Source organism: Platalea leucorodia (assembly GCF_965183815.1).
Source record: "Platalea leucorodia genome assembly, chromosome: 3".
In the NCBI taxonomy this organism is placed as follows: domain Eukaryota; kingdom Metazoa; phylum Chordata; class Aves; order Pelecaniformes; family Threskiornithidae; genus Platalea; species Platalea leucorodia.
Window position 1 is genome coordinate 57,099,939 of NC_138825.1, and position 26,580 is coordinate 57,126,518.

Genomic DNA, 26,580 nt, shown 5'->3' on the forward strand with positions numbered 1-26,580 from the left:
GGCAGCAGGGGAAATGAAAAAACGTTCCTTCTTGGTGGCAGTGAGCTGGTAGACCCTGTCTGATTGTGAAACCTCCCCGTCAGACTGCCCTGAGCAGCGCAGAGGCCTGAAGCTTGGCCTGCGAAGGATTTAACAGATTTCAATAACAGTAGTGCTAGAAGTAGGAACAAGATCTTTTAAGTCTCACAGAGGAGACTGGACAAACCTCGGGTGTCCTGGACTGGCAAAAGCTTTGGGGTGTCTGATGGGATGGGTCCTGTGCTCCTACCCGCTCCCCAGGATACCTGCAGCTTCCCCTCTGCTGCTTCTGGCACTGGGCGAGCTTGTTCAAGGAGCTAACCCCCTAGAAGCCTCTTCAGCTTCTTTGGCAAGGGCATTCTCTGCTGATTTAGCAAGATGTGTTGGCTTCTAGGCCTCAGACAGCAGAAGCAGCAGGTGCAGGGGAGCAGGCAGGACCTTGTGACCAGGACTGGGCAGGGAGCTGGGTGACACTTCTGTTGGTGGCCGCGCATGGCTAGATTGGTTCGGGCATCTCCATCTTGTCAGCTCCCTCTCTGTTCGTAGCAGTGACGCTCCTCTCACCCGACTTCCCATTTGGATGCTGAGCATCAGGGAGAGCTGGAAAAAGATGCCAGCACACTGCCTCCCGCTGCGGTCCCCGCCAAGGTCCCACGGGGCGGAAAGCAGCTACGAGCCATGCGGGTGATGCAAGGAGAGCTGCGTCATCCTACCAACATCTCAGCGAAAGCAATTGCGATCACCCCCCCGCTTGTATTTTATTTAGAAGCTCAAGGTACCAGTTTTAATACAGGTTTCTTTTTGTGGCCCTGCTGAGGGAGCAGAGCTGTATTGGAACAGCTACCTGAAACAGCGTAGGGAAACTTTTAAAGAGAGAATCTGGAAAAATACTGGCATGCTAATAAGCTATTCTTGCAGCAAAATCTAGGTTTGGCAGAGAGAATCTTTTATGGGAATCGATCACTTTAAAATGCCGTGTGGCGAGTTCCTGGCTTGCTTGCTTGCAAGGGACCCCACTCCAGAGCAGTGAGTTGTTCAAACAGTGTTTTCGGGATGGTTTCCATTTCTGAGTAGTAACTTGATTACGCTACCTGCCTTGTAATGGGAGCAAGTGTCTGCTAGACAGTAAATATTTGGAACTGTCTCTCCTAAAGAGGTTACCAGCTGAGATGTCAGAGTGTCTTATTGTCTGAGCGCCTGACAAATAACAGCTGGGACAGACTTACATCTGCTGTTTAAACAACTGCGTTCTGGTGAGGGAGCTGAGTCAGCCTGAAACCGCTACATTAGCGATGGTAAAACTAAGCTAAATCGAGTACCAGAGGAAAGTCCCTAGGCTGCATCTCCAAGAGTCCCAGTTTGAGTCATTTGGTCTGAATGACGAGGCTGCAGGGTTCTCCTGGTTCAACAGGGTCTGACTCCCTTTAAGTACTTCTCTGCCGACTGGGGAGGAAGAGCCTGATGTCGTTTGGTGGTAAGGTTTGGAGGTCCGCTCATGCCTGTGGGGTGGCTGGGGAGAAAGCATAAAAATGCTTAATTGGAAAAATGCACAATGGAAATTGGTGTCATGGATCCACCAAAAGGGTGAAATAACCCCCTAATCATAGAGGAGATAAGAAGGAGGTGGTAGAGGGAGTGTCCGGACACTTTGAAAGCCAAGGCAATTAGCTTGTGTTTGATGTGATAGAGGCTAAAGAGATGCAAAGAGGAGTGTCGGGTCTTTGAAAAGGTCCTTCTGGTTGGAAATGCAAGTCCTGGTTGTAGTTACTGAAAGGAGAGTAACTTGCTTTGTGCTCAGTCCTTGTTCTAACTGATCCTTAGCATCTGGATGAGTTGTACCTATGCGAATGCTTAGGTAAGGTGGTGTCCAAGGACTGCTATGCAGAAAGAGCTGAAAATTGTGAGACCTGGGAAGGAGCTCGGGTTGGATCAGGCTTAAGGTGTGCACCAGAATGACAGGTTGGGAGTAATGCTTCCTTCACAGGTTGCAAAAAGAGATTGCAGAGATGATTTGGGAGCAAAAACTGTCAGTTTTGTTTTAGCCATGTGGATTTTGAGGGAAGTCATGCATAAGGAGGCATCAACAACACAGGCTGAGATTTGGGACAGAAGATGATACATCTGAGGGAATGAAAGGCAAGGAGAAGGCTCTTGGCTTTGTCTGCAGGAGGTGTTACCCAGAAATAAGGTACTGAAATTAAGATTGCTGTTATGTGCCTTAGAGTAAGGGCTGTATGTTTTCTCCACCTGGAATTTGCAATGTCCCACAAACCTCTAATGCCTTAGCTAATGCAAAATAAGACAAATTACTGTGAACAAAGAGTTGGAATGACCTAAAATCAGGGTTTTTTCCAAATGTTGTCATTTGAAGATCTTTCTAATGAAGCAGCGTGTGTTAAGAGCAGACCCCCTGAGCAGACCAACAGTGCTGCAAGCTTTCCCAAAGTTTCAAAATCAAACTTCAGGAAAAATATTAGAGACCATGTTGTTAGTTTGCTCAGTTGTTCAGACAGCTGGATCTGGCTATTTTAGTAATCTAATGTAGAATCAGTGTAGCAGGATTAACAGAATGAGGCAAAATTAACTCTGGTGCGTTTGGGCCTGGTGTGAGGTATCCCTGGAATGATTTGGGTCTGGTACAAGGAATGTTGGGAATGGTGGTGATTGCTGGTGGGGGAAGAAGCTGGGTGCTGCTAGCCCCTCCAGAACAGTGCATGAATGAAGCGTGTGCTAACGTGCCGTGAGAGATCAGGGACCTGCTCTTCATCCATATCTCATGTAGTTCTTTGTGGTAGTTTTCTTTATACATTTTAAATTTTGTAGGCATTTAGTGGGGTCCAACAGTTGGACCTAACGCTATATGCAAAATGGAGCAGAAGCTGCTGTTGGTTAGAGTGGTGTGGGCAACAAGCCCTGTGCATTTTAGTCTCGTTAGCTGTGTGTCTGCCCTTTGCTTCACCTTTGTGGTGGATATAAGGGAAATCTGTAAAAAATAGATGCGTGACGTATAGCAGTGGCATGACAGAAGCTGAAGTGTTGCTTCACTGACGGTCCTTTGTTTTGGGAATGAAGAAACTGAAGTGTCAGTGAACTGGATAACCCGTTCTCTTTGGTTTCTCCTGCATTTATGAGACAACACATTAAAAAATTAATTAATAATCAAAGGAGAGTGATGAATGTGTGCTGCAGAAACCTGATAAATGTTGAGAAACCTGCCAGCTGTAATGTCTCGTTACCTGTAGATAAATACACAGAGCTGAATAGTGAGATTCCGAATACTGTTAATTTTGTCTTTAAGGTTTTCACCCATCTCTCTAAACTTTGACTTTATATTTGTCTAAGCTTTACAACTATTCTCAATGGAATTAAGAACAGAGCTCACTAAATTAGACATAATTGGACTAAACTGCGGTTTAGATCCCTTCAGAGAAATGAAGCAGGTAATGTGAGTGAAAATTGAAATTAGTTTCTTTTGAGGACTAATGCAGTGGGACAGACTGCACTGACCCTCATAAAAAGCCTGAGCAACTTTTCTCAGAGCAGAAAACTTTTTTTTTTTTTTTCAAACTAATGATGATGTTGTGCCTCCTTCACATTACAACTCCCCCAAAGATGCATATTTTCTTCTCCTTTACATGCATTTTAATTTGTGAAAAATACTATTGTTTTATTAGTTTTGATTAGTCAATTATTTAAAGCAGAACACTTGATTTGAAAATGTCAATTTGCTTTCCTATGGCCAAGAATCACATCAAACTATTTCCCAAGAGACTGGGGTAAAAAGGTCCCTATTCCCTGGCGGGGTAGGGTTGTACTGCAGGTCTGGTCAAATTTGAAAATACTGAGGTTTTTAATGTATTTACATTTTTAATCAGTTGTAACCGATGGGTCTTGCTTTCAAAACTGAGTTTATGTACAGAGTGAACAGGGATTATAATTATACTAGCTGGTAGTAAAAACTGCTTATAGGTTTATATTTAGTAATGTTTTTACCTTCCAGGATGAAGAACAGAATCAGATGTATCACAGCATTTTAGAGATCCAAAGGGTTATCTGCTAGATCCAGTGACTTCTGAATTTTGGTTGCAAATCTTTGGGATGGTATATAGTCACTTTTTTCCTGAATGCATCACAACTGTAGAATAAATTCGGAGCTGGGGGAATATTAAGTGTTACCACAGTTAATATTTTGTCATAACAGTCAGGGCTCAATTTAATTAGGAGACAAATTGTACTGCATTGGGGTACCCAATCCCTTTGTACCCTGGTTCCTTGCAAAGTCCAGAGGTCCATATTAGGCACTTAGGCAAATGTTAGACTTTGCCTATCTCTACATGTATGTCTGTACATACAGCTCTAGCTTTAAAATGGTTTGCTGACTGGGGGAGGTTTGGAAAGAAAGGCAAAGAAATCTTTGAATAAAAAGTGAGGAGTGCTAAGATATTCGGTGCTGTTGCCTTTCTTGTGACTTCAAAGAATTGTTGGTGCTAATTCTGAGGGTGTCATCTTGAAATATCTGTCCGTGGATTTATCTTCAGATAGCCGGGCGCCCTTAGAGCTAGTAAAGTTAAGGTTGGGTTTGTGTTTGCAGGACTAGCAGTTGTCTTATAAGAATGAATGAGTAAAATTTATTATTAAAAAAAGTAATAATTGTCCTTTAATAAATTTGTCTTGAAGAATCTCAAAGCCCTTTAAGAATTAGGTTGTTGTTTTCTGTGTCTATTTGTTGCTCCTTAATCCGTTACTACCATTCAGTTAATGCTGTGTGCAACTGCAGAAGGGCTTCCCAGAGTTTACATGCCTTTGTTCAGTGGTGTGGCATTTTTATTCCTCCTGAGTTCCTGTGTTTCAGATTTATGAGAAGGATGATGTGAGAAGCGGGAATGTAATCTGAGTGTTGAGCCATTCCGTATTTCTTCTATTTAATATCTGGTCTCAGCATGTGAAAACTCTGAAGCCAAATTATTCCATCTGTGGTGTTGGCAGTAGAGCAGAATGGGGTCCTTTTTCGTGAGGTGGATTATATGGCTGTGAAAGGCAGCTTTGAGGAGCGCAGCAACGCCAGGTGGAAACAATTTGGCTTAATTAAGGGCTTCTGAACTGAAAATTGGCAACCCAAACGCACACTTTGTTGCCTGTGGAAGCGGGGGTACGACGCTTCTCTCAGATCCCACCCAGTGCGTGAAGAGGAGATTGGATGATAAGAGAAAAGCCGTTCGCCTGGCACTTTGTATGTTGAAGTTCTGTTGCAGCGGGATAATTGCTAATAAAAATAAATAAATGGATCTTCCCATTCAGAAGCTTGTTTTAGTAGGCTTTGGAAGAGAATCGTCAGGAATGTGGCATCTTTCTGATCCCAGTTTGGCGCTTCAAGCGTTTGGATGTTACATTACACTGAAAGACAGGATATATCTGTGGTTCCTTCGCTTAATTAACAGGGCTTCAATGGCAGTATTTTGGGAGTACAGCTGCGTATAAGACAATGATATGTAATTAAGGTTTGCTGTTCTACCAGAGGAACTTTAAACCTACGCTTCAGGAATAGAGATTTGAGATGTGGTTAATTAGTTGAAATGGCTTCTATTGGAAGGTAACACAATCGGTTGGAAAGCTAGTTAATTAAACAAATAATTAAAAGATAAGGCAGTATTTTTTTTAGTGGCCACAACACATTTCATACTTTTTAAATAAAAATATGCTTCTGAAAGTATCTTGTTATATGGCAAGCCAATACAAATTCTGAAAATAATTAAAATATATCAGATGTGGAAGCTGAAAAAGAGATTTTTTTTTTTTTTTTACACATAGCAAATCTAGAAAAAAAAATATTTCAAATATTATAGTGCAGAGTCCCAAAGAACTGAAAAGCTTTTTTCCCCCTGTAAGAATAATCTCTGCTTAATAACTGAGGCCTAAAAATTCTAGTTGTAATCCCAATTTCACTGAATTTCCTCATGGGATATATGTGTGTGTGTGTGTATATATGTATGTTCCACTTTCTGTCCTGAATTGTCCAGTTTCTTCTAGTTGTATTGTTTATGATGATAAGCACATCAGCAGAGGAGTGATACCAAAGGCTGTAATGTAGACAGGATTCATGCATGTATCGGAGCAGTTGTGCCAGACATCTTGAAGAATGAAAAATATCTTTCCATCGGCTAGATTCATGTTGTACTGAAGTTTTCCTTCATGCTAGGAACCCATTTCTACACAAGGTTATAAGCTGTAAGACTTGCTTCTTCCACGTATTTTCTGTGGGAGAACAGTAAAATAAACAGTCCCAGATTATGTCTTGGGTTTTTTTCCTCACAGGAAGATTTTGATTTCTTAAAATTAATAATTTTGAAAAGGAGGAATACTACACAGAAGCATTTCTTTCCCAAAATGCTTGCATGTATATATGCAAAATGAGAATGAAAGAACAATATTCGGGGGGGGGGGGGGGGGGAGGGAACTGGTCTGGTTCTGATGTTGTTTTTTTTTTTCTTTTTTCTTCTCTCTTTCTCCTTCCCTATTATCCTTCAACCAATACTTGGCCATGCAGGTTTTAGATGCAAGTTTACCAGTACCTGATGTTAATGAAGACAATTTGGAGCATGATGCCTCACCACAGGAGCCACAACAGCCGGGAGCTGTTACAGCACCTCAGGAGCTGGATGGGCAGCAGCCAGAGGTGGCTTCACCCCCCCAAGAACCGGCTGCAGAGCAAGCAGAGGCTGCTGGAACGAATGGTAAGTAAAAAACTGTGTTCAGTGGACAGATCGTAGAGGCCTGGATGCTAAATGGAGTAAGAATTTGAAATGGGGCTCAACTAGCTGTCTCCTAGTGAACAGGTACCTACTCAAGTGATCTTTTGGTTGCTCAAGTGCCTCTTCCAGGGCGTTGTGTTGTTGGGACATGTTTTCTCTGTAGCAGAGTTTGGATGACAAATGGGTTGTGGATTGAAGCTGTCAGTGTCGGTGGTGGGGGATGCTACCCATTCCCCCTTAGGGGCGGTTCTCTGCTCTCCCCGCACCCTGCGATGCCTCAGCTTGCCTGCTGCCAATCTCTCAACCATTCACCTGAAGGAACAGCTCAGTTTCCACTTCTTATGTTAGGAGTTTCTGCCGCATAGGCCTGTCTCTTCCTTGACAGGGCAGAAATCCTTTTATGTTCGTTCATTAGTGATGTTAATGATAATAAACTACTTTGAACTCACAGGAAGGGACAGGCTGCTGATCCGTTGGCTCTACCTTGATTAAGTTCCCTTTCCTACTGCTTTTAATCAGATTTGCATTCTGACCACAAAACCTTTCTCATCGTAGGCACCCCTGTCTGCGTTGTCCTGGGAATCTTTCTTGCCTTGCTGCACAGGCAGAAATGTGCCGCTCCTTCTCCTGTGCAAACTGGCAGCCCACCTCTCCGGCCCTCGTCAGCCTCTGGTTGCTGCTCCCTTCCCTCTGCTCCCCTTGGCAGCAGCAGAGAGAGATCCGCTCCGGCGATCCTGCTGCATGCTGACCTTTTTGGCAGGGATAGCTTTCAGTCAGAGCAGGCAACTAATGCTGGTGTGAGAGAGCAGGGGAGGGATGGGGAAAGGGTAGGTACTGTTAAGTGGATAGGGATGGAGACAGGATACTCATTAAAGAGAGTCATGAAGGAAGAGAAAATACCCGATGATTTGAAGTAGTGTCAGAAGATTTCATGTTGGTATTCAGCTTCGGGATCAAATAACAGAGAAGGCCTTTAAAAGGGCATGAATTTCAAGGTAATAGTCAAAGATTGTAATTCTTGTTGAATAATTCTGGGTTGTAGCTTCAGCTGTACAGAAATTGTGTTCCTAGGATGTGTCATGAAGAAGAGGTGAGAAGCTCCCTTTGAATGCGGATAGTTACGTGTGAGCAAATACATGATGTGTTGGGGACGTAGATAGCATTAGGAACTCATAGGAGCGTAGATTGCCTGAAAAGTCTTTGCTTTCTTTGATAATCGTCTCTCTTGTGGTTGTGCAATGTTGCTGTTTTAATCAGGATTTATTTTACTGTTGTCAGTGGAACCAAGCCTACGTGGTAGCATAGTTTATGTGAAAGGGAAAACAATTCTACAGGTTTGCTCTCAAAGTAAAAAAGCCCTTGATGGAGGCAATGCAGCATGTATTTTATGGTAACAGTAGCTGAAAATGACATCATCCATAGAGACAAATAAAACCTGTCTGGTCAAGCATTGAAAAGATAGTTCTTCAAGTAAAGACTACATTCAGATATTCATGACTGTTTATATCCACCCTTCTGGACCTTACAGAGTCTGGTCCTCATGTCTTTAGGCAGATGAATAAAGGTGGGTAAGAGGTACCTCTTAAATGCTTCATGCAGAGAAATGTTTCCACATAGGGAAATACATCATTTTAACTCTAGAATTCTTCACATTCCCCACTCATTCTTTAGACTTGACAAACAAGATTAAATATAAAATCAGAAATAAAGCATCATGACACTGAGCAGTGAGGCAGCACAGGTAATTGCCTACAGTAAAGGAATGTTTATGATTGAAGGTTTTTTGGGTTGGTTGGTTTGTTCTTCTTGTCATTATTTGAATCTTGCATTCAGAAGACCATTTGAGAGATGATCCAGACTCATCAAAGTTGCCGCTATCAGATTAAATTAACTGGGAAGTCTGGTAGATTAACTGGGAGGTTGGTGCTGGCAGTCAGAGCCACAGACAGAGGCTGTGAGCGGCTGGCCCAGGTGCCTGTGTACCATCAAAACTTTGGAGATATCCAGCATGATCCATAGAAATATTGTTACTATAATAGGGGGTCACCTATATCGGACACTGACCCTTTACATTTTATTTTATCATATTGCATCCCTCTTTACTAGCAGTAAGAGCCGCTGGAGCGTTCCTTTACTATACTACAAGCATCCAGAGTAACACCTTTCTGAAAGGCTTGACAGCGGAATTTGAGACAATGTGTGATGTAATGAGGTTGTAGAGGATTCCAATTAAAAAAAACAACCAAACAAAGGAAAACAGCAAAAAAAAAAACCAACCCCTGAGCGACTGCTAATAGGCAAAGGAGCGGACGTTTCGGTATGGAGAAACAAGTGTGTTTCGTGGGGTTTCTGTTTCTGAGGGGTACGCCACTTCGGGCGTTTAACTCGCACCTGCTGCGGTGTGGTCTGGGTACCGGGTGGCAGCCGCCCCAGCAGGGCTTCCCAGAAGCGGGAAGGACGCGCTCCGTTGCCGAGGAAGTGGCAGCTCCTCGCGGCGGGGCCGGCATCTCCTCTCTTCGCAGGGGACAGAAAAACGGAGGCTTCAAGCGGAGGTTTGGGGGCGGCTGCTCTGAGGCCTCAGGGCTTCCGCGGCCGGGGGGCGGGGCCGCGGGGAGGGGCGGGGCGGGGCGGTGGGTGGGGCCCGGGTGCCTGCCCCGCCCCGCCCTCCGCCGGGCGAAGGCGGCTTCTGGTCGCCAGAGCGAGTTGAGCAATGCTGGGGACCGTGACGATGACGGGTGAGGCGGTGTGGCGTCGCGAACGCGTAAGCGCGGCCGCCTGTGCTGACTTTCCCCTCTGGGCTCCTCGCCGCGACATCGGGGCGCCTCGCGCTGCAGCGGTTTCGGGGCGCGCGGGCCGGGGCGCTGCGTCGCCTGCCGGAAGCGCTGCGCTCGCGAGCGGGCTGCCTGGCCGCGCGCCGGGAGGCGAGAGGTCTGGCCGGGGGGCTCATCGCCGCGAGAGCCGCTCCCGAGGGAAGGGCGCCGGAGTTGTGAAGTTTCGTGTGGCCTCTGTCAGGCGTTTGACGCGGTACGCCTCGTACAAGGCTTTCATAATTGGCGCTTGCTAGGCTTGCCTCCGCGGTACCGGCGTATGACACAGTATCTGAGAGTGAGGAGCAGAAGGGAAAGGTCGTGACTGTATTGATGATGCTATTTTGATAGTCCAGATATAGTGCCGTACGATAGTCAAGAAACAATGCAGGAAAAGATCTTAGGAGCTAAACTCCCTGAAATGGAAGGAAATGTAGAAGCTGGCGTAGTTCGTGTGTTGAAAAAATATTTGCATGAGAAAAACAAAGTTGTTGTGCTACAGCTGTTTTAATTTTAACGAAGCACAATCCAGAGGAGAAGAACACCGTGGCGGGGGGGTGCGTGTGTGTACACACGCATGTGTGGCGGCAGGGTCCCAGCCTGTGATACCAAAAAGTCGATGCTATGTGCATTGAACTCTGTACATCTTATTTAAGAAAGTAGTGCATGAGCCACTGAAGCGTGAGAGCTAACACCATAAACTAATTGGGCTTTCTGAAAAGATGATAGTATTCGGAGGAGCAAAAAATTTAAAAGGAAAAAACCATTATCTTGCACTGCTGGTTTGGCACAAACTTGTGCCTTTCTCTGGGTAACAAAGTGGCGCTATGAAATATAAAAAATCCCAAACAAAGAAAACCACTTTTTTCCTAAAGATAACTAATTTGCATCAGAATTTCTCACAGATTGATGATTATGTGTCTTTAGCAATCTAGGATCTAAATCTTTTTTTATTTCCTCATATTAATAATTATTTACTTTTTATTTTCTTTACCAGAGCTAGGGAATGAATTCAACAAATACTGGGGGCTTATTCATGCGAAATACTTTAGCGTTACAATACATATTGACAACAAAGCCTGAAGAAGTCCGTCTCCGTTTGGAGCTGACCCTGGGGAGGACTGTACGTGATTTGAATCAGTTAGTAGGGGAGGAGATATCCTACCGCTGTTTACAATAAGGTTTTCATTAAACTCGATGTTTAATGGGCTTATCACATGCTGAGTCTTTTTCCTCAAGGGTTCTCTATTTTTTTAATTTCCTTTTATTGTTAGTAATCAAAGGTTAAACTGTTTTTCAAAAGCAATCTCTTTATAGGGTTGCACAGTTTGATCGTTTGAGGTTTTCCTTATTTAATAATTCTTGAGGAAACTTGGATTTTCACCGCAGCACAACTGCTTCTATAGTACATTTTGCAAGAACTGCATCTAGCTCGTAGTGCAAATTACCATTTCTTGGAAGGAACAGAGTACCTCTCCTTATTGGTATACGGGAGTGTCTTAAGCTATCATGTGTCTAATTCGTGCAGATGCAGCTATGTCTCCTTTGTGGTGAGTTTGTCTATGATGCTTATGTTACTCTTTATGCAGTCTTTTTGACAAAGAAAATTTTCAATCTCTTTCATTGTGCATTTTTATGAATCATTAGGGGTTCTCAAAAATGTCACATTTACTGACCTATATTGCTTATCCTCTCCTTGTTCCTAGCAGAGCAGATTTCCCCCCCCCCCCCGCCCCCCAAATACTCAAGTGTTAGTGCTGCATCTATCTTATGCTTGGTGAATACATTTTATTCTAAAAAGTGGAACCAAGTCACTGAATGTGAGACATGGACAGCATGGGTGACCATGAAAATTTATAAATATTTGTAGCATGCTGGTTTGGTTCCCAAGCAGAACAGCTGGACTGGTTTGAGAGCCATTTATTACTGTGATTTCATTTAATGAAGAATCTTTAACTACAGTAACTGTATATCCAAGCCATGGCTAATGACCCATCTGGTTTAAAAATAAACAAAAAAATTTTAGAGGAACTTTACTATTTTTTTGATTTTTAGTGCTGTTTCTTGAAACGTTGAAGTGAAAGACGAAATATCTTAAAGTCTTGAATGAATGAAATGTATAACTTCCCTTGCTGGAATTGGAGAAGTTAGTCTCTAGGAGCAGACAAGTACAGCTAAAGCAAAAACTTCTAAAAATAAAAGGTTTGTGAGGAATGTTATAGCGTCACAGCGGAAATGATTGTGCTTTCTTTTAAGTTACTTTCACATGAGGTTATGTATGATGTCCTCTTCTGGGGATGTTGCTTTTGCTTTTTTAAAGAGTTCTAAGCCATGAAAAATTGCAGCTATTTTGCAACATTTTCCTTTTTTCTGTTTTTAAAAATGGACGCAAAAGTCTGTGAAATTTTTAAACTTAACTCTTCAGTTGCCGCCCAGAGAACTTAATGGTATTTGTTTTTAACGCTTTAAAAGAAGAACATGATTTGAAAGCCCATGAAGCGTGTGCATGCATTGTGAAATTTAGTATGCAAAAATGTCTGTAAATCCTCCCTCATTATTTCGCTATTCTGAAAGAAACCCCTCTCCACAATCAACATGGCAAGTCAGTCCTTGGAAATAATTGAGTGAATAGAACAGGGAAGGAAGTAGTATGTACTTCCCATGAAGGAAATATTTGTACACTGAAGTGGAAACAAATATTGTGAATAGTAGGGAAAGGAAGGAAGAATTTTTGAAATATATTGTCAAGAAGCAGCAGTGCCACAGACTTGAAACCTTGTAGTTAAAACAAACAAACAAAAAACCAAAAAACTGTTAGCAGGGTAACACCTGGACATATTTCTGCTTAATTTTGTTACTGCAAAGTGACTGGGGTGTTTGTTTGATTTTATTGAAACCAACCTCCTGAAATTTGAGGTCAAAAGAATCAGGATTTGTGGTATAATGTCCAATTCTTACACTCTGCAATGAAAACCTAAAAGCACAGCTTGCTTTTTTTTAAATTGCTATTCAATTTCATTAATAATTTCAAATAGCTGCTTCATTGTACATCTGTTCAGTGTAGGTTTTTCATAGATGTTGTCATTTCAGACTGTGTTTTGTTTTTTAATTACTGCTTCTCCATTTTTATCAGTTTTTACCCTTTTTTACTTTGCCATTAAATGTTTCTACTAATAATTAGAAGAATTTTGCAGTTAAGGGAAAACTGCCTTTAACAAATAAAAGCTTGGTATATCATGGACGCTTGGTTCAGATTCATTTTTTAAATTGTCTTCTCCTGTTTCAGTGTCATGTGAGTTTTAGAGCAGTAGGTGTTTTTTTACAACTTGTATTCGTGGCAAATCTAGATACAATGGAGGCAAATGATTGTAAAATACCCCTTCAGCCTTACGGCTTTGGCGTTCATTTATGCTCATGCAAACCTCCTGAGAGTATTGTGTATGTGACCGAAAGCACGATTTGGCCCTAAATACTTAAACATTGAATAAATGAAAACAGCACAAAGTCCTCTGGAGCCTTTCGGTGGCCAGTGGAGTTTGCGAGGCGGGTACAGGGTGTGTGTGACATCCATCTGAGAGATTGAGAATGTAGGGAATTCATGGAAAAAATCCAGCGCCGTGCTGCAAATCCTTAGGGGGAAAAGTCAACCAGCTCCAGATGTTGACATGGTTGACTGCGAGCACATGAAGTGTTGTGGATTTAACTCTTGCAGTCAGAGTGCCTTTTGTGTTTTTTTTTTTTTAACCCTCTGGCAACTACCAGGGGAGAAACACATTTTCACTTCTAGAGACAGATGAGATGGTGGGAGCAGTTAAGTTGCACTGCCAACAGCGTCTATCAACCTACTAAGAGAGAAGTGTTATTTATTCATTTCATTTTTAATGGGATGAGACAGGAATTCAGTCATTCTGAAAATATTAATTTTCCAACATCTGGTCAGTATACTTCTGATAAAACAGAAATAAATTCTTACCATGGACTAAGCTGCCTATGGAATTGTGAAATCAAGCGCTTTTAATTCCCTAAGACCGTCAATCTCATACGTTTCTTTCAGAATAAAACAAAACACTTGCAGTTATTAAAACACAAGCAGCACCTTGATTCGATTAAAAATGTTTGAAAGCTTAACTGGTACGTAAGCAGTTAAAATAGAATTTCAGCTTTAGTTCTTAGCCACAGTGGATTTAAATAGCAAAGTGGATCAATTTTATGATATGACCTATGATTTTATCGCTGACTCTGGATATATTTTTATTGTATTGTTTTCCTTGATTAGCCCATAGCTGGTGAAGTGCAGCCCTGCTCAGGAGAGACCTAAAGAAATTGTATTCATGGCAGTGTGTTACTAGATTTTTATTTTTTTTCTGGGAGGTGTTTTGATGAGGATCTCCTGTGTTTCTTTAAGATGCTTTCAAATTCTAGAAACTCATTCAGAAAGTGCTAGTTGTCTTGCCAAAATACCTGTGGTAGTGACATGCTACAGTACTCTGAATAACAATACCTTGCCTAAATATCTTCCCAAGCTTTCAAAGTGGAGTTACTCATGGTTTGCTTTGGATTCAGAAGTGCACTGACGATGTTTGGGCATCAAGAATGTCATTAATAAAAATGTCATTATATTTAGCAGTCAGATTCTTTAAAGTTCAGTGTGTACAGTTGACTTCTGTTTCTTTTGTGCCCCACTGGATATAAAAATGCTCTTTGGGGTGTATCTTGTGAAAGTACGACTTGGATATATATTGCACTGCAGGCTTGTCACACAACAGTGGCAGCCTCCTGGCAGCCGGCAGTGTGCAGGCAAATTTCCTGAATGGCATCTCGCTCCTCAACGCTGAGGAAGAGCATCAGAAATTCAGTTTAAAAGACTCTTCCAGCCATTTAAATGGGGAAGAAGCAGAAAAAGTAGAGACTGGGAGCAACAGCAGCAGATCACTTAACAGCTGACATCCAAGCTCTGTGTTACCTTGGGGATGAAATACCTTCTGGAGAGGTTAAATGCTTTTTGTTGTGGAATTGAAGGGGTAGTGCCTGGACTAAGTCTACAAGCGTACCCACTGTGTGCTATGAAGGAGTGATGGAAGTCTGACCTGTGTAGCATGGTTGCAGCTTTTCAGGCTGGTGTTCATACTGAAAAGTATGTGTTCAGTCAGTCAATATTTTTGTTAGTTTTTCCTTTTGCAATTTATTCAATGAAGCATTGCAAGGTAGCATGTTTGCTGGACTCGCAGGGAAGACCTAATTACTGTCAGCCTGATTTAATAGTTTTGAAAGCTTATCACTGTGCCTCTAAACTCTGTGTTCTCTATTTTTATGATTGCATTTGCTGTCTTACTACATACCCGTACCTGCAGATTTTGTAATAGTTATTCAGCTCTTTTCACCTGCAAAGCATTTTACAGATACTGAGTCTTTGTCTTCGGGTGTTATGAACACATCAATTTATAACTAAAATAAGCAAAAATCCTTTGAATGCTTATCATGAATATGAAGAGATGCCGTTATACACTAGTCTTACATCTTATCTCTCACTTTGGAAAGAGAATACCTCACTCATTCATATTCTGTATCATTCCCCTCTTACAGTAACCCTGTTTACTTGTAACCCCCTGAAACTCTTCTTAAGCACTAAATTTTTGTTCTAGGAATAAAAAAAAAAATGCAGCCTCAACTGCAACTTTTTATGTTTTTTTGAAATCTCAGGATTTTCAAAACGGTAAGCGTGCATTGCCAGGGTCTGTTTGCAAGAGGAAAGGGGAACCCTTAGAAAGAGGTGTCTCTGGCTGCCCACCAGTTGCCCGCAATGAGCCACGAGTGTCTTCTGAACTCTCTTCTGCTCCTATTGCCTTCCTGCTTCTGGCCGTTTCCACTTAGACCCAGCATTCCCCATTGGCTCTCAGCCTCATTTTTTTGCTCTATCTTTGTCTGAGTCATGTCAGGTGGAGATAGAGATTTCAATAGGTCTAAGGGGTGAGCACTCTGGCATCAATGCAGGACTGAGGAAGTGAGGTGCTCATGAACAAATTTTTATTTAACGTTAAATGATCAGTGTTTAATTTCATAGCTAGTTCAGCCAGAAAATAGTTGTAGCATAGACAAAGGGAAGAAATATCACCTTCATCACCCAGGAAAATGAGAAGAGTTAATACATCTTTATCTATCTATCTATGGGTGTGTGTATATCTAGAGTATGTTAAATATTATAGAGTGTATTAAAGTACCTGCTACTAAATAGTTATAAAATCTGTGATATGTACCCTAGTGTTTGAAGAAATGTCTCTAACTTTGTGAATTCCTGTTAAGCCAGATAAGCTTTCTGTTAAATTACATAGTTTGACAGAAATGACAATTTGTTTCTGGACCAAAGAATAAATGAACACAGATACAAAAGTGATTCCTTGCCTTTATCCCTGTGTAGTCTCGGCATACAACTACATAATGTTTGATTCATAAGAGTCCGAAAACATTAATAAAATAAGCAGATCAGGTTTTCTTTGGTAGCCATCTTGAAAAGAGTTCAAAAGTGTTATTGCTGCTTCTAGCTGTGCTTACAGCCTTATTTCCCTTCACTGACTGAAGTGTTCTTGTAGTGAGTTTTTTTTGCTTGTGGAGTGTTCTGGTGTTCGCAAGAGGTATATTACCAATGGAGTAATAATCCTCACTTCTTCAGAAAAAACGTCCATTTCTTCTTACCCCACTCCCTCACAAATTACTTGGTTTGAACATCTCTGGTTTATAATGTTCAGGGAGTTATAGGGCGTTATCAGAGGACAGACTTCTAAGTCAATTAGCAATTAAAGTAAATAATTTTAAACTGTTAGATAAAGGGAAGAATAAAAAGCTTTGCTTATGTCAACTGAGAAACAACAACCAGTAGGCTGCTGATAGTGAATATAAACATAATTTGCCCTCTACATAGCTATTAGAAGCCAGTATACTTGTAGATGTAGTTTTGCTTATTATTCAGTTGTGTTTCAGCCTTACCTGGAGTGCATTGTCTATGTGCTTATGAAGATGCCGTTCTTCTCAAAGGGGACATAAGAAGCAGAATCAAGGAAGCATCTAGGCTGGAAGGGACCTCTGGAGATCAGGTGGTCCAGCCCCAGCGCAAAGCAGGGCCAACTGCAGAGTTAGGTCCAACTTAGAAGATGGATCAAATAACAACTAAATCACTTTGGGGAATTCAATGATGGATGTACTTTTGAAAACTGTGTCCTGCACACCTTTGGGCATCAAAGTAGCACATGTGCAACTTAAAAGAAAGGGGCCATGCCTTTTCCCAAGATGTTGCTATTTAACATTGATTATTATTTTTTTATTTTGTCACCTTAGCATTCCAACAAATTTGGTCAGAGAGAAGAGCACGATCACTCAGCCCTTGCACTTCCGCCTGTTGCACAAAATCAAGGGTCAAGAACAATGTTAAACTGAAATACTGGCAGTATCCAAGCCCAAGAATCTTTTGGTGTCTTGAACGTGTCATAGATTTTTATCTTCACTTGTTGTCCTGTTCATCGTCAGGCATGTTCATCACACAGTTATTACTATTATTAAAATTCTCATTATAGGCAACAGCCGTTTTACCTGCTCATTTTTTGTGTTTAAATGGCAGAACTTAAAGGCTTAGTGTCCTTGTTCCTTTCCACCTTTTCCTTCTGAAGTTACTTATTTGGGGCATGGGGAGTTTACAATTTTGTGCTTTAAACTGGATGTGTGCTGGCTTCTTAACTGCTGCATTTCAGGGGGTTTAATGTATATTCTAGTCTAGTCTGTGAACTTAGGCAGCTCATTGCCAGAGGGAGCAATAATACTTAAATCGTCTCAGCAAGACTGAGGGGGTGGTTGCCAGTGTCCTGAAGGCAAAACTCAAACGGTGCTCAAGAAAGAGATGATGCAAACACACACTTGTGAGCAGTGGAGGGTAGGATTTTACCTGCCTGCGTAGTAACAACCCCATTAATTTTAAGCAATATGGAATTGCTGTAGGTGAGGTTTCTGTCTGGCCATAGTTGTGATGTGGTGTATAGGAGAATTCCAAGATTCATGATCTGTAAAACAAATATATTGTAATGTAACTGTTTTAGGAGTTACAGGTTTTCAGAAAAATAGGAAATTTCCCATGGGTGTTTTCACATCTTACTAGTCTTTTGGGACAGAGCTGTAAAATGAGCTTTGCTTTTCTTGTCATCATTTAAGGTTAACACGCTCTTTAATTTTTTTTTTCTTTTTCCCTCAGAGGTCTCTCTGCATGGAAAGGATACTGAGCTTTGCTTTAGATAATTACATATATTGGTATATTCTTTGAGTAATGATAGGATAGAACTATTTTTTTTCCTCATATAAGTTTGCCTTAAAGTAAAAAAAAACAAACTACAAAACCCAAAACAAAAACAACCCAAACAAAAAAACCAAACACCAAAAAAAAACCCAAACCAAAAAAACCCTACACTCACCCCCCCGGCTCCTGCCCCGCCCCCCCCCCCCCCCCCCCCCAACAAAAAACCTGCAAAAGAAGGACAGATAATGAGAGAATATAAGCTCAAAAGGTGTTTTGCAAATAAACTTTGGAAAGACCCATACAATGGTATGAGGAAGGAAAGGAATTATGGTAATCTTAGAATAAAAACTAGTCCTTAAAAAAAAAAAAATTAATAGTAGCCCATAGAAGAGGTACACAGATAATGGAACGTGTCTGTTTAGGAAAGTTTGATAAAAATTTAAAAAATATATATATAAAGGTATAATATAACATTAAATTCAGAAGGGAACTAACTCTTTTATTTTTTTTTTTCTTTTTTTTAAACAGTTGGACAGACAGAACATTCCAGTGCAACTTTGAAGGAAGGCACCGAAACTATGGAGACAAGTCCGTCGGACTCAAACACCAAGGACAGTGTAGATGCTGAGAAAGAGGACGCTCATTCAGTTAAACAGTTGCCGTCTTCGGAAGAAGACGCGGAAGACCTTGACCATGCGTCTGAGCCACAGTCTTATGATCTGGGTTTTAAAAAGGTTTTTAAATTTGTTGGGTTCAGATTCACAGTAAAGAAGGAAAAGACGGGAAAATCAGAACCAGTTCAACTGCTTACTGTGAAAAAAGAAACACAAGTCCCTGAAGGAGCTGATGATCAAAAAGAAGTCAGCTCAGAAGAAATAGCAATGCCTGAGGATGCTCTCTCTGCAGAAGACAACACCAAAGACACACTGAAAAATGAAAAAACAGAAGACGAATCTCCCAAAACACCAGAAGCAAATGAGATTTGTTCTCAGTCAGCTGCCTTAGCCACTGATACTGCATCACCATTAAGAAAATTTTTTACTCAGGGATGGACTGGATTTAGAAAAAAGAAGAGTTTTAGGAAGCCTAAAGAAGATGAACTACAGTCTCCTACGAAAGAAGAGGAGGAAGATAAAGAGGGGGCAACATTAACAACTGAAACCAGTGAAAAGGAGGAGAAATCTGAGTTCGAGAAGCAAGATGAACAGAGGAATGTGACAGCAGTAACTATTGAAGCACATGAGAAGGAGCAAACTGAAGGTGAAAAGCAGGATTCAAAAACGACTGTGGCAGCCACAGGAGTTGAAGCAAGTGAGGAGGAAGAGCTAGTCAAGCATGATGAGCAGGGACAAAAAGAGGATGTAGCAGCAGCAGTTGTTGAAGAAAGTGCGAAGGAGAAAAAAGCTGAAGATGATGATGAAGAAAGGAAATTGGTGGAAGTCTCAGAAGATCTTGGTAAAAAGGAAGAAAAAACTGAAGAAGGAGAGAAGGAAAGTGAGGCGACAGAGAAACCACTAAAAACAAGGTCAGTGGTACCTGTTACCACTGACAGTGTGAACGGAGAATTGAAAACATCCTCAGAAGTCCTACCTGCAGGAGAAAAACTGGAGTCAACGGAGAAGTGTGAAATAGATGACAGAACTGAAATATCCTCTGAAGAGAAACTTGAAGCAGGATCTTTGGCAATTGAAATTTCTAGTGAACAGCTTAAAAAATCTGAAGGAAGAGAAGGAGGTAAACCTGCTGCACTGGGGAAAAAACTATTTGATGAAAAAACAGAGGAAGCAGAATTGAAAATGTCACCCACAGCAGAAGACATCACACAAGGAGAAGCTCCAGACAGAACCACAGAGAAGAAGGAAAGCAAAGAACATGAGACAAAACTGACTCTGGATGCTCCTGGATTGAAGTCCTTTTCTACTTCTGAACATTCAGTTGACACAGAGGATGATCAACAGTCAATCAAACCCACTGATGAAGGACTCCAGGGAAAAACTGACATAGTTGTGACTGATACTATCAAACAAGATGAAATAACCATGGAAATAACTCCTGAAGAGGCAGCTGGAAAGAGGCCTCCAGAAGGTATCACAAATGAAGCTGAACTGCTGTCTTCTCAAGAAAAAACTAAACTACAAGGCAGCCCTTTAAAGAAACTCTTCACGGGTACTGGATTAAAAAAACTGTCTGGAAAGAAGCATAAAGGCAAAAGAGAAGAATCTAAGTTAGGGGAACAGGGTGAACCAATGCAGCACTTATCAGATTCCCCAGATAGCCCAGAGGAACAAAAAGGGGAGAGTTCTGCTTCTTCTCCTGAGGAAATGAATGAAATTCCTTCTTTGGAAAAATCTGTTGATGGAATGCAGGTCACTGAAAATGAAGATGCTGCGATTTCGGATGTGGAGCGAAAAAGAGAAAGTGTTACACCCTGGGCATCGTTTAAAAAGATGGTGACTCCCAAGAAACGTGTCAGAAGACCTTCTGAAAGTGATAAAGAAGAAGAAATTGATAAGACAAAGAGTGTTGCGGTGTCTGCAACTGAAAACGCTGCTGATGAAAATCAGGGAGAAGTAAAAGAAAATGGGATGGACCAGAAACCAGAGAAAACCACAGAAGAGCCCAAAAGAAAGGTTGACACCTCTGTGTCCTGGGAAGCTTTTATATGTGTAGGTTCTTCAAAGAAAAGAGCCAGGAAATCATCATCATCTGATGAAGAAACTGAACATAAGCTTGGTCAAGAAAGTGAAAAAATAGAGGAGTCTGGACAGAGCAAAGAAACGGCAACAGATGCAATTCTTACTAGTTCTCAGGAGAGCGATCAAGGACAAGGGAATTCTTCCCCAGAACAAGCTGGAAGCCCATCTGAAGGTGAAGGTATTTCAACATGGGAATCATTTAAAAGGTTAGTCACTTCAAGAAGGAGATCCAAAACCAGAATGGAAGAGAGAACTGAAGACTCTGTTGTGGGATCTAGCCTGGAGCATTCAACATCGGATGGTGAGCCTGGAAAAGATGAATCGTGGGTTCCATTTAGAAAACTGATGGCTGGGCGTAGGAAGAAAAAGTCAGATGGAAAGCCAGAACCAACTCATCTTAAACAAGCAAGAGATGACATGGCAGAAACAACAGAAGAAGATTCAGATATTCCAGCTGTCGTTCCTTTATCTGAATACGAAGCAGCAGAGCAGGAGAAAATTGAAGCCCAACAAGCAAAAGATGCTGAAGAGATGAGAGAACGAGCCTTAGAGGAAGAGAGAGCAGAAAAATTAGAGGAGACCCTAAGAATTGAGCAAGCACGTGAAGGGCTGGTACATGCAGTTACTGTTACCGTTGTGGAAGGGGAAAGGGCGGTTACCAGTATTGAAGAAAGGTCACCATCTTGGATATCTGCTGCTCTGACGGAGTGCATTGAGCAGGCAAAAGAAGAGGAAGAGAAAGAAACTGAGAAAACATTTGAATCGGATGTTATTGTGGAAGAAGCAGCGGTAGCTGCTAAGACAGTGCCAGAGACGAGAAAGGATATAAGTGATGACACCACAGCAAGTGAGCTAGAGCCAACCTCAGAAGCAGTCACAGCTCTGGAGGAGACAGCAGGAGCTTCCTGCGCTGAAGAAACAATGGAAGTGTCCCTTGCTGAGGAGACAACTGAGATGGTTTCTGCTGTTTCGCAGTTGTTAGAAACCCCAGATACTACAGAGGAAGTTACACCTGTACAAGAAGTAGAGGCCACTGAACAAAATTTGAAAGAATTAGACAAACAGACGCAAAAAGTTCTTCACGAAGTTGCTGAAAGAGTGAAGTCAGCAGATGTAGCACAGCTGGTTAGTGAAAGAACCATGACAGCAACTATAATTACAACAGTGCAAGGAATTGAGTCAGAAGTGAAAGATGATGCTAAAGATGGGGAAGTTGTAGGCCAGGAAACTGTTTTGCTTGAACAGTCCTTGAAAAAGGGCGAGCACAAGGAAGATGGCCTCCAGCCCCAGGGAAGTGCAGGGAGCATTCAGGGCCAAAATGGAGTTGAAGAGAGTCTTCTACATGAAGGTTCAGTGAGAAGTGAAATATCTGCTGCAATGAAAGAAAGCACAGAAGGATGTGAAATTGTAGATGTATTGAGAGATGAAAGCCAGTGGCAGGAATGTGAAGTACCAGAGGAAGAAGACGATGATGAAGAAATACCTGAAGTTCAGAGGACAGTAGAGGAACCTTCATCACATGACAGAGAGTTTCACAGCATCAAAGCAGTCACTCCCACAGAAGAGGTGTTTGAAAAGCAGGAGTCTTCAGAACAAGAGAAACTGTCTGCAACAGGGTTGACAGCAGATGAGACAAGAGGTGAATGTATTCCAGAAGTACCGACTGCAGTAAGTATTTACATATAACACAAAGGTTGATTTGTCAAGGAAAAAAATCAGCAAGTGTTAGACATATCTAATTTAGAACCAGGTTGTGGCAGTATTGTTGTCAAGGACCTTCCGTGTGCAGCCTGAGGCAACTGAAGTTCACTTCCAGTGAGACACACACACACACACAGGTGTCCAGAAGCAGCAGCCACTTGTGCTTGTGTGAGGTGGATGCAATTCCTACAGAAACGGAGTGGGAGATGGTGTGCATGGATCCCACGGTGCTGAAACAATTGCCATTAGGGCTCCTGCACAGCACATTGTGACTGAAAATAATAGATGAACATCTGAGATACATATGTGATCCATATCGTACCATACATAGTGGATGGTATCTTCAGTTGTAGGCAGAGGTACAATTGTAGCTGAGGTACCTCTGCAAAGAAATGAAATGACACCACTATCTCCATCTTTAAACACACAGGAGTTACTGTGGCTGTGTTCCTCCCTTCTTCCCTGCCTCCCCACCATCTTCCTGGCTTAGTCTTTGTTTCAAGTGCTGTCGGCTGTCCCTTGCTTTAGGCTGCTCTTTGTGTGTCCTGAGAAACTGAGCACAAGCTGGGTCTTAGTGACCCACTAATCTCAGTGTCATCACCTCATGCTCTTCCCATAACCCTCCTCCTTTTGGTCATTTCTTCTGGTGCTTTTTCACCCAGAAAATTCCTGGTCACTCTCTGCTCATACCCTTTTTCACAGGTCTGTTGCAATTCTCCACAGGTGCAGGACAAGACAGAGGATGAAATCTCTTCCTTGGGGCTTACAGCTGAAGAGCCTGTGCAGCTTGAAGGAGAGGGCGAAACTCTCACCACAGGACCAGACTGCACAGAAGCAGTTGTCACTGTGGTCCCCGTTAAACCTGAAAGGCAAGGTGAAATTCCTGACTTAGACTCACAAGAGCAAGCTTGTACTAAAGATGTTCCTAGCAGGGCACCTGCCCAGAGAGAGGAAGAGGAAGATGACGCTGTGCTCCTTGGAGTAAAAAGCACAGAAGTCACTGTTGCTGAGGTTCCACTGCAGAGTGGGGTAAAAACCTCTGCCCTTCCTTCAGAAACAATTGGCTCAGAAGCAGCTGCAGATGCTGAGCAGAGTGTGAGGGATGGGGCTGGCAGGCACATCACAGCAAAAGATTCTCTGCCCATCCTAGAGCCACAGTGCAGAGAAGAAGCAACTGAAACACCCTCCCAGAGTGATGAAACTGAAGGTGGCAAGATGGAAGATGCTATGCTCAAAACTGAAACACACTTAGAGAGTGATGCCACTGCCACTGAGGCTCCCACGCAGACTGAAGCAGCCAGCGTATCTAATTTAGCATCAGCATGTCCAGATATCTCTGAAAATGGAAATGCTGTCCTCACTGACATAAGTCCTAAGAAATGTGAAACACCAAGCAGCTTAGCTGAAGAAGAGACTGTGGAAAAAGAACAAGAACTTGTAGAAACCTCTAACTGTCAAGACTTTCAGAAAGAAGGTAACAAAAATGAGCAATTGATGGAAAGAACCAAAGAAGTATTTGAATCTGGAAAACGGGAAGCTGTGAGAGGTGATGAATGTTCAGCTGCTGTCCAGCAAGACGTTTTAACTGTGCAAGAGGAAGGCTCTGACTCAGCTTTCCTACAAGCTGAAGGCTTGGAGGCTCTGAAAGCGCCTGTGCCTGTAGCAGCTGCAGCAGTTGAAGATCATGTCATGGCAGAAACCGTAATGCCCGCAGACACGACACCTGAAACTGTACAGCCCTTGGCAACCACACCAGAGCAAATGGCTTCTGAAGAGGTCCCAGTTACTACTGTTGACTATTCAGGCTGTGGGACTGCAGAGCTTGGTAGTGCAGAAGCACCTGAGCCTCAAGTAACTTCTGTTTCCATGAATGGAATATCAGAGGAGCAAGAGAGGCCCCAGAGTACAGGGCAACCTGAACAAAATGGTGTTCCTCTAAGTGACAGTCTGTCTCTCACCCACATGGAATTTGAGAAGGATGTTGTTCAGTCTGTGACTATAGAGTCCCAGAGTACGAAAATTGTATTGAATGCCATCCAGACGGCTGTTCACAAACTTGCAGAAACGGAGGAGTCAGCTGCCTTTGAGTCAGAGCAGTGCATTAAGTCCATAGGGAAAAGCCCATCAGATACAAATATACCTGAACTTTTGGAAAGTATGCAGGTGGATCATCAACTTCCAGTAAAAGAGCCAGACATACGGAGTAAAGAACAAGAGCTCCAGCAATCAGGAATAGTGAAAACTGCTACCTTAACAGAGTCTGCAGAAATTCATGTAACTGTAGAAAAAACAAAAGACATGCTGTTAACTTCTGAGATGCTGAAAGATGAACAAAGTCAGAATTCTTTAACAATTGTGACTGGCCCTGAAGACATTTCAAGGGAAAGTGTGAGACTTCAGAAATCAATACTAGAACTAAGTACTTCAGAAGATTCGACCAAAGACCCCCTAGACATACACCCACCAAAATTAAGGGAAAAAGAAGTTGGGCAGATTATGGAAATCCCAGACCAACATACAGGTCAACAAACATGCAGAGAAAGTGAGGAAGAACAACATCACCCGCCAGTGGAAGATGGGAAAACGCAGACATGGGAGGATGATGGTTGCCAAGAAGGAACATCTTGTGATACTTCACAAAGTCAGAACTTAGTGGCTCCTGAGGCCTTGAATGTAAGTAGCATTTTTAGCCAGCAATTTCTTTCTTTTTCCAAAATAGTGGTGGGGATCTCTAAAACTGTTGTGTCTCTAACTTTTTTTTTTAATTCTGGTGAAAGGCAACTGCTCCCTAGTTTAACCAACAGGCCACAGATATTCCCTGCCCCCTTCTCACTTTACTGCTTCGCTCTGTGGCTGCTCAACACCTTGTTTCTTTTGTGTACAGCTACCCTTACTTTAATGGCCTTTGACTTGGCCTGTAGTTTAGGATGATATTTCTGGGAGGTAGAAAATGTGGTTTCTTATGGCACGTGCTTAATGTATGGGACTTAATCCACAAACACGCTTCCTCTCTGACAAAGGTCGTCTTAAAATCCCAAAGGATGAGTGTTGCCTTCCATGGTAAACCTGGAGCACCTCATGTACCAAAGCTCTTTGCGCTTCAGCGAAATCTGAATCAGAAATTATAGGTGTAGTCTCTCCCTAGGATATTTACTGCACTTGCTTAACTAAGTCATGAGACCTTTATTTCTATCTTTGAGAACTCCTTGGGAAAACAAGATATTCTTGAGAGAGTAAGTTGTCATAAATAAAGCTTTTTTTTTTTTTTACTGTTGTCTTTCTTTCAGATGTGCTAAGCATCCATAGGAGAGATGCCAGTCCTAGGGAACAACTGACAATCCTGTGATAGAACCAGGAGCTTTATTCACTACAGTTTATTCTTGGATGTTAACATCTGCTCTTTTGAAGACCTCACCTTTTTTTGTTATTTCTATTAAAAAACAATGCCTTTAATGTTGGCTATATCTACACGTGTGTTCTGTTCGAAGGTCTTTTGCCTCTGCCCAAAATATACCATTTAGACTGGAGATGTACAACTGAGTGAATGGACAGACCACTAAAACTTGTGCCCTAGTTATTACCATCCCCTCACTTAACGTGTGTCCTGTCCGTCCCATCTCCTTGAATCCCTCCACTCATCCCTGAATCCCCCTGCCTTCTTTCTGCAGTCTCCCTTACCCTCCGCATCTTCCGTAGCTGCCTTGATTTGACCTACGAGTGGCCATAGATGCTGCTTGACTTCTGTGTGAGGGGGAAGAGGAGGGCTGACTGATGAGAACATGAGACTTCTGGCTGAGTGGCAGACGTGTCTTTATCAAACAGCAGGAACTGGATCACGCACAAATTCTTGAGCAAGATGCTCGAGATTGCTGCCTTTCAGTCCCATTCAGGTATCTCTGTCTGTCCTTCAGTTGTATTTGTGCAGGCCTGATTTAGTTGGAAATTACTTCCACAGTCTAGCTTGAAGGGAGATTGAGAATACCCTTTTTCTGTTGTTCCAGACTTCAGATCTCAGGACTGGACTGTAATGTGTTGAATATTTATATGTATGTCTTAAACCCAGTTCTGATTTTAATGTAGAGCTATGATACTTCTGTACCATTTAGGTGTATCCTTAAATGAATTTTGTAGAGTAGCCTGGAGAGGAAATTGATACCATTGGAGTGGAAATTGATAACATGTAGTTTCCTATTTATTGTTCCAGGTTTTTCCCCTTGTAAAATCTCTCAAAAACTTGGCTGTCTTGCTTTGAATATTTATATGTATATTCTAAACCCAGTTCTGATTTTAATGTAGAACTCCGTTATTTCTAAACATAAAAGGAGAGCCCTGGC

The 26,580-nt window shown here is 42.1% G+C and overlaps 1 protein-coding gene across 4 annotated transcripts in view; it reads left to right on the forward strand.

Moving 5' to 3' along the window:
- Nucleotides 1–25,699, forward strand: part of AKAP12 (A-kinase anchoring protein 12) — a 28,989-nt gene extending 3,290 nt beyond the window's left edge. The window contains exons 2-5 of one of the 4 annotated variants that reach the window (XM_082307265.1): nt 6,563–6,749; nt 18,378–22,213; nt 22,970–24,919; nt 25,534–25,699. In XM_082307265.1, coding sequence (XP_082163391.1) covers nt 6,563–6,749; nt 18,378–22,213; nt 22,970–24,919; nt 25,534–25,542 — 5,982 coding nt within the window. In that variant the 3' untranslated portion in view covers nt 25,543–25,699. Of the gene's footprint in view, nt 1–6,562; nt 6,750–9,435; nt 9,503–9,666; nt 9,792–11,019; nt 11,125–18,377; nt 22,214–22,969; nt 24,920–25,533 lie in introns of those variants that run through there. The other 3 variants (XM_082307266.1, XM_082307268.1, XM_082307267.1) reach the window with 3 other exon arrangements.
- The last annotated feature ends 881 nt before the right edge of the window (nt 25,700–26,580 follow it).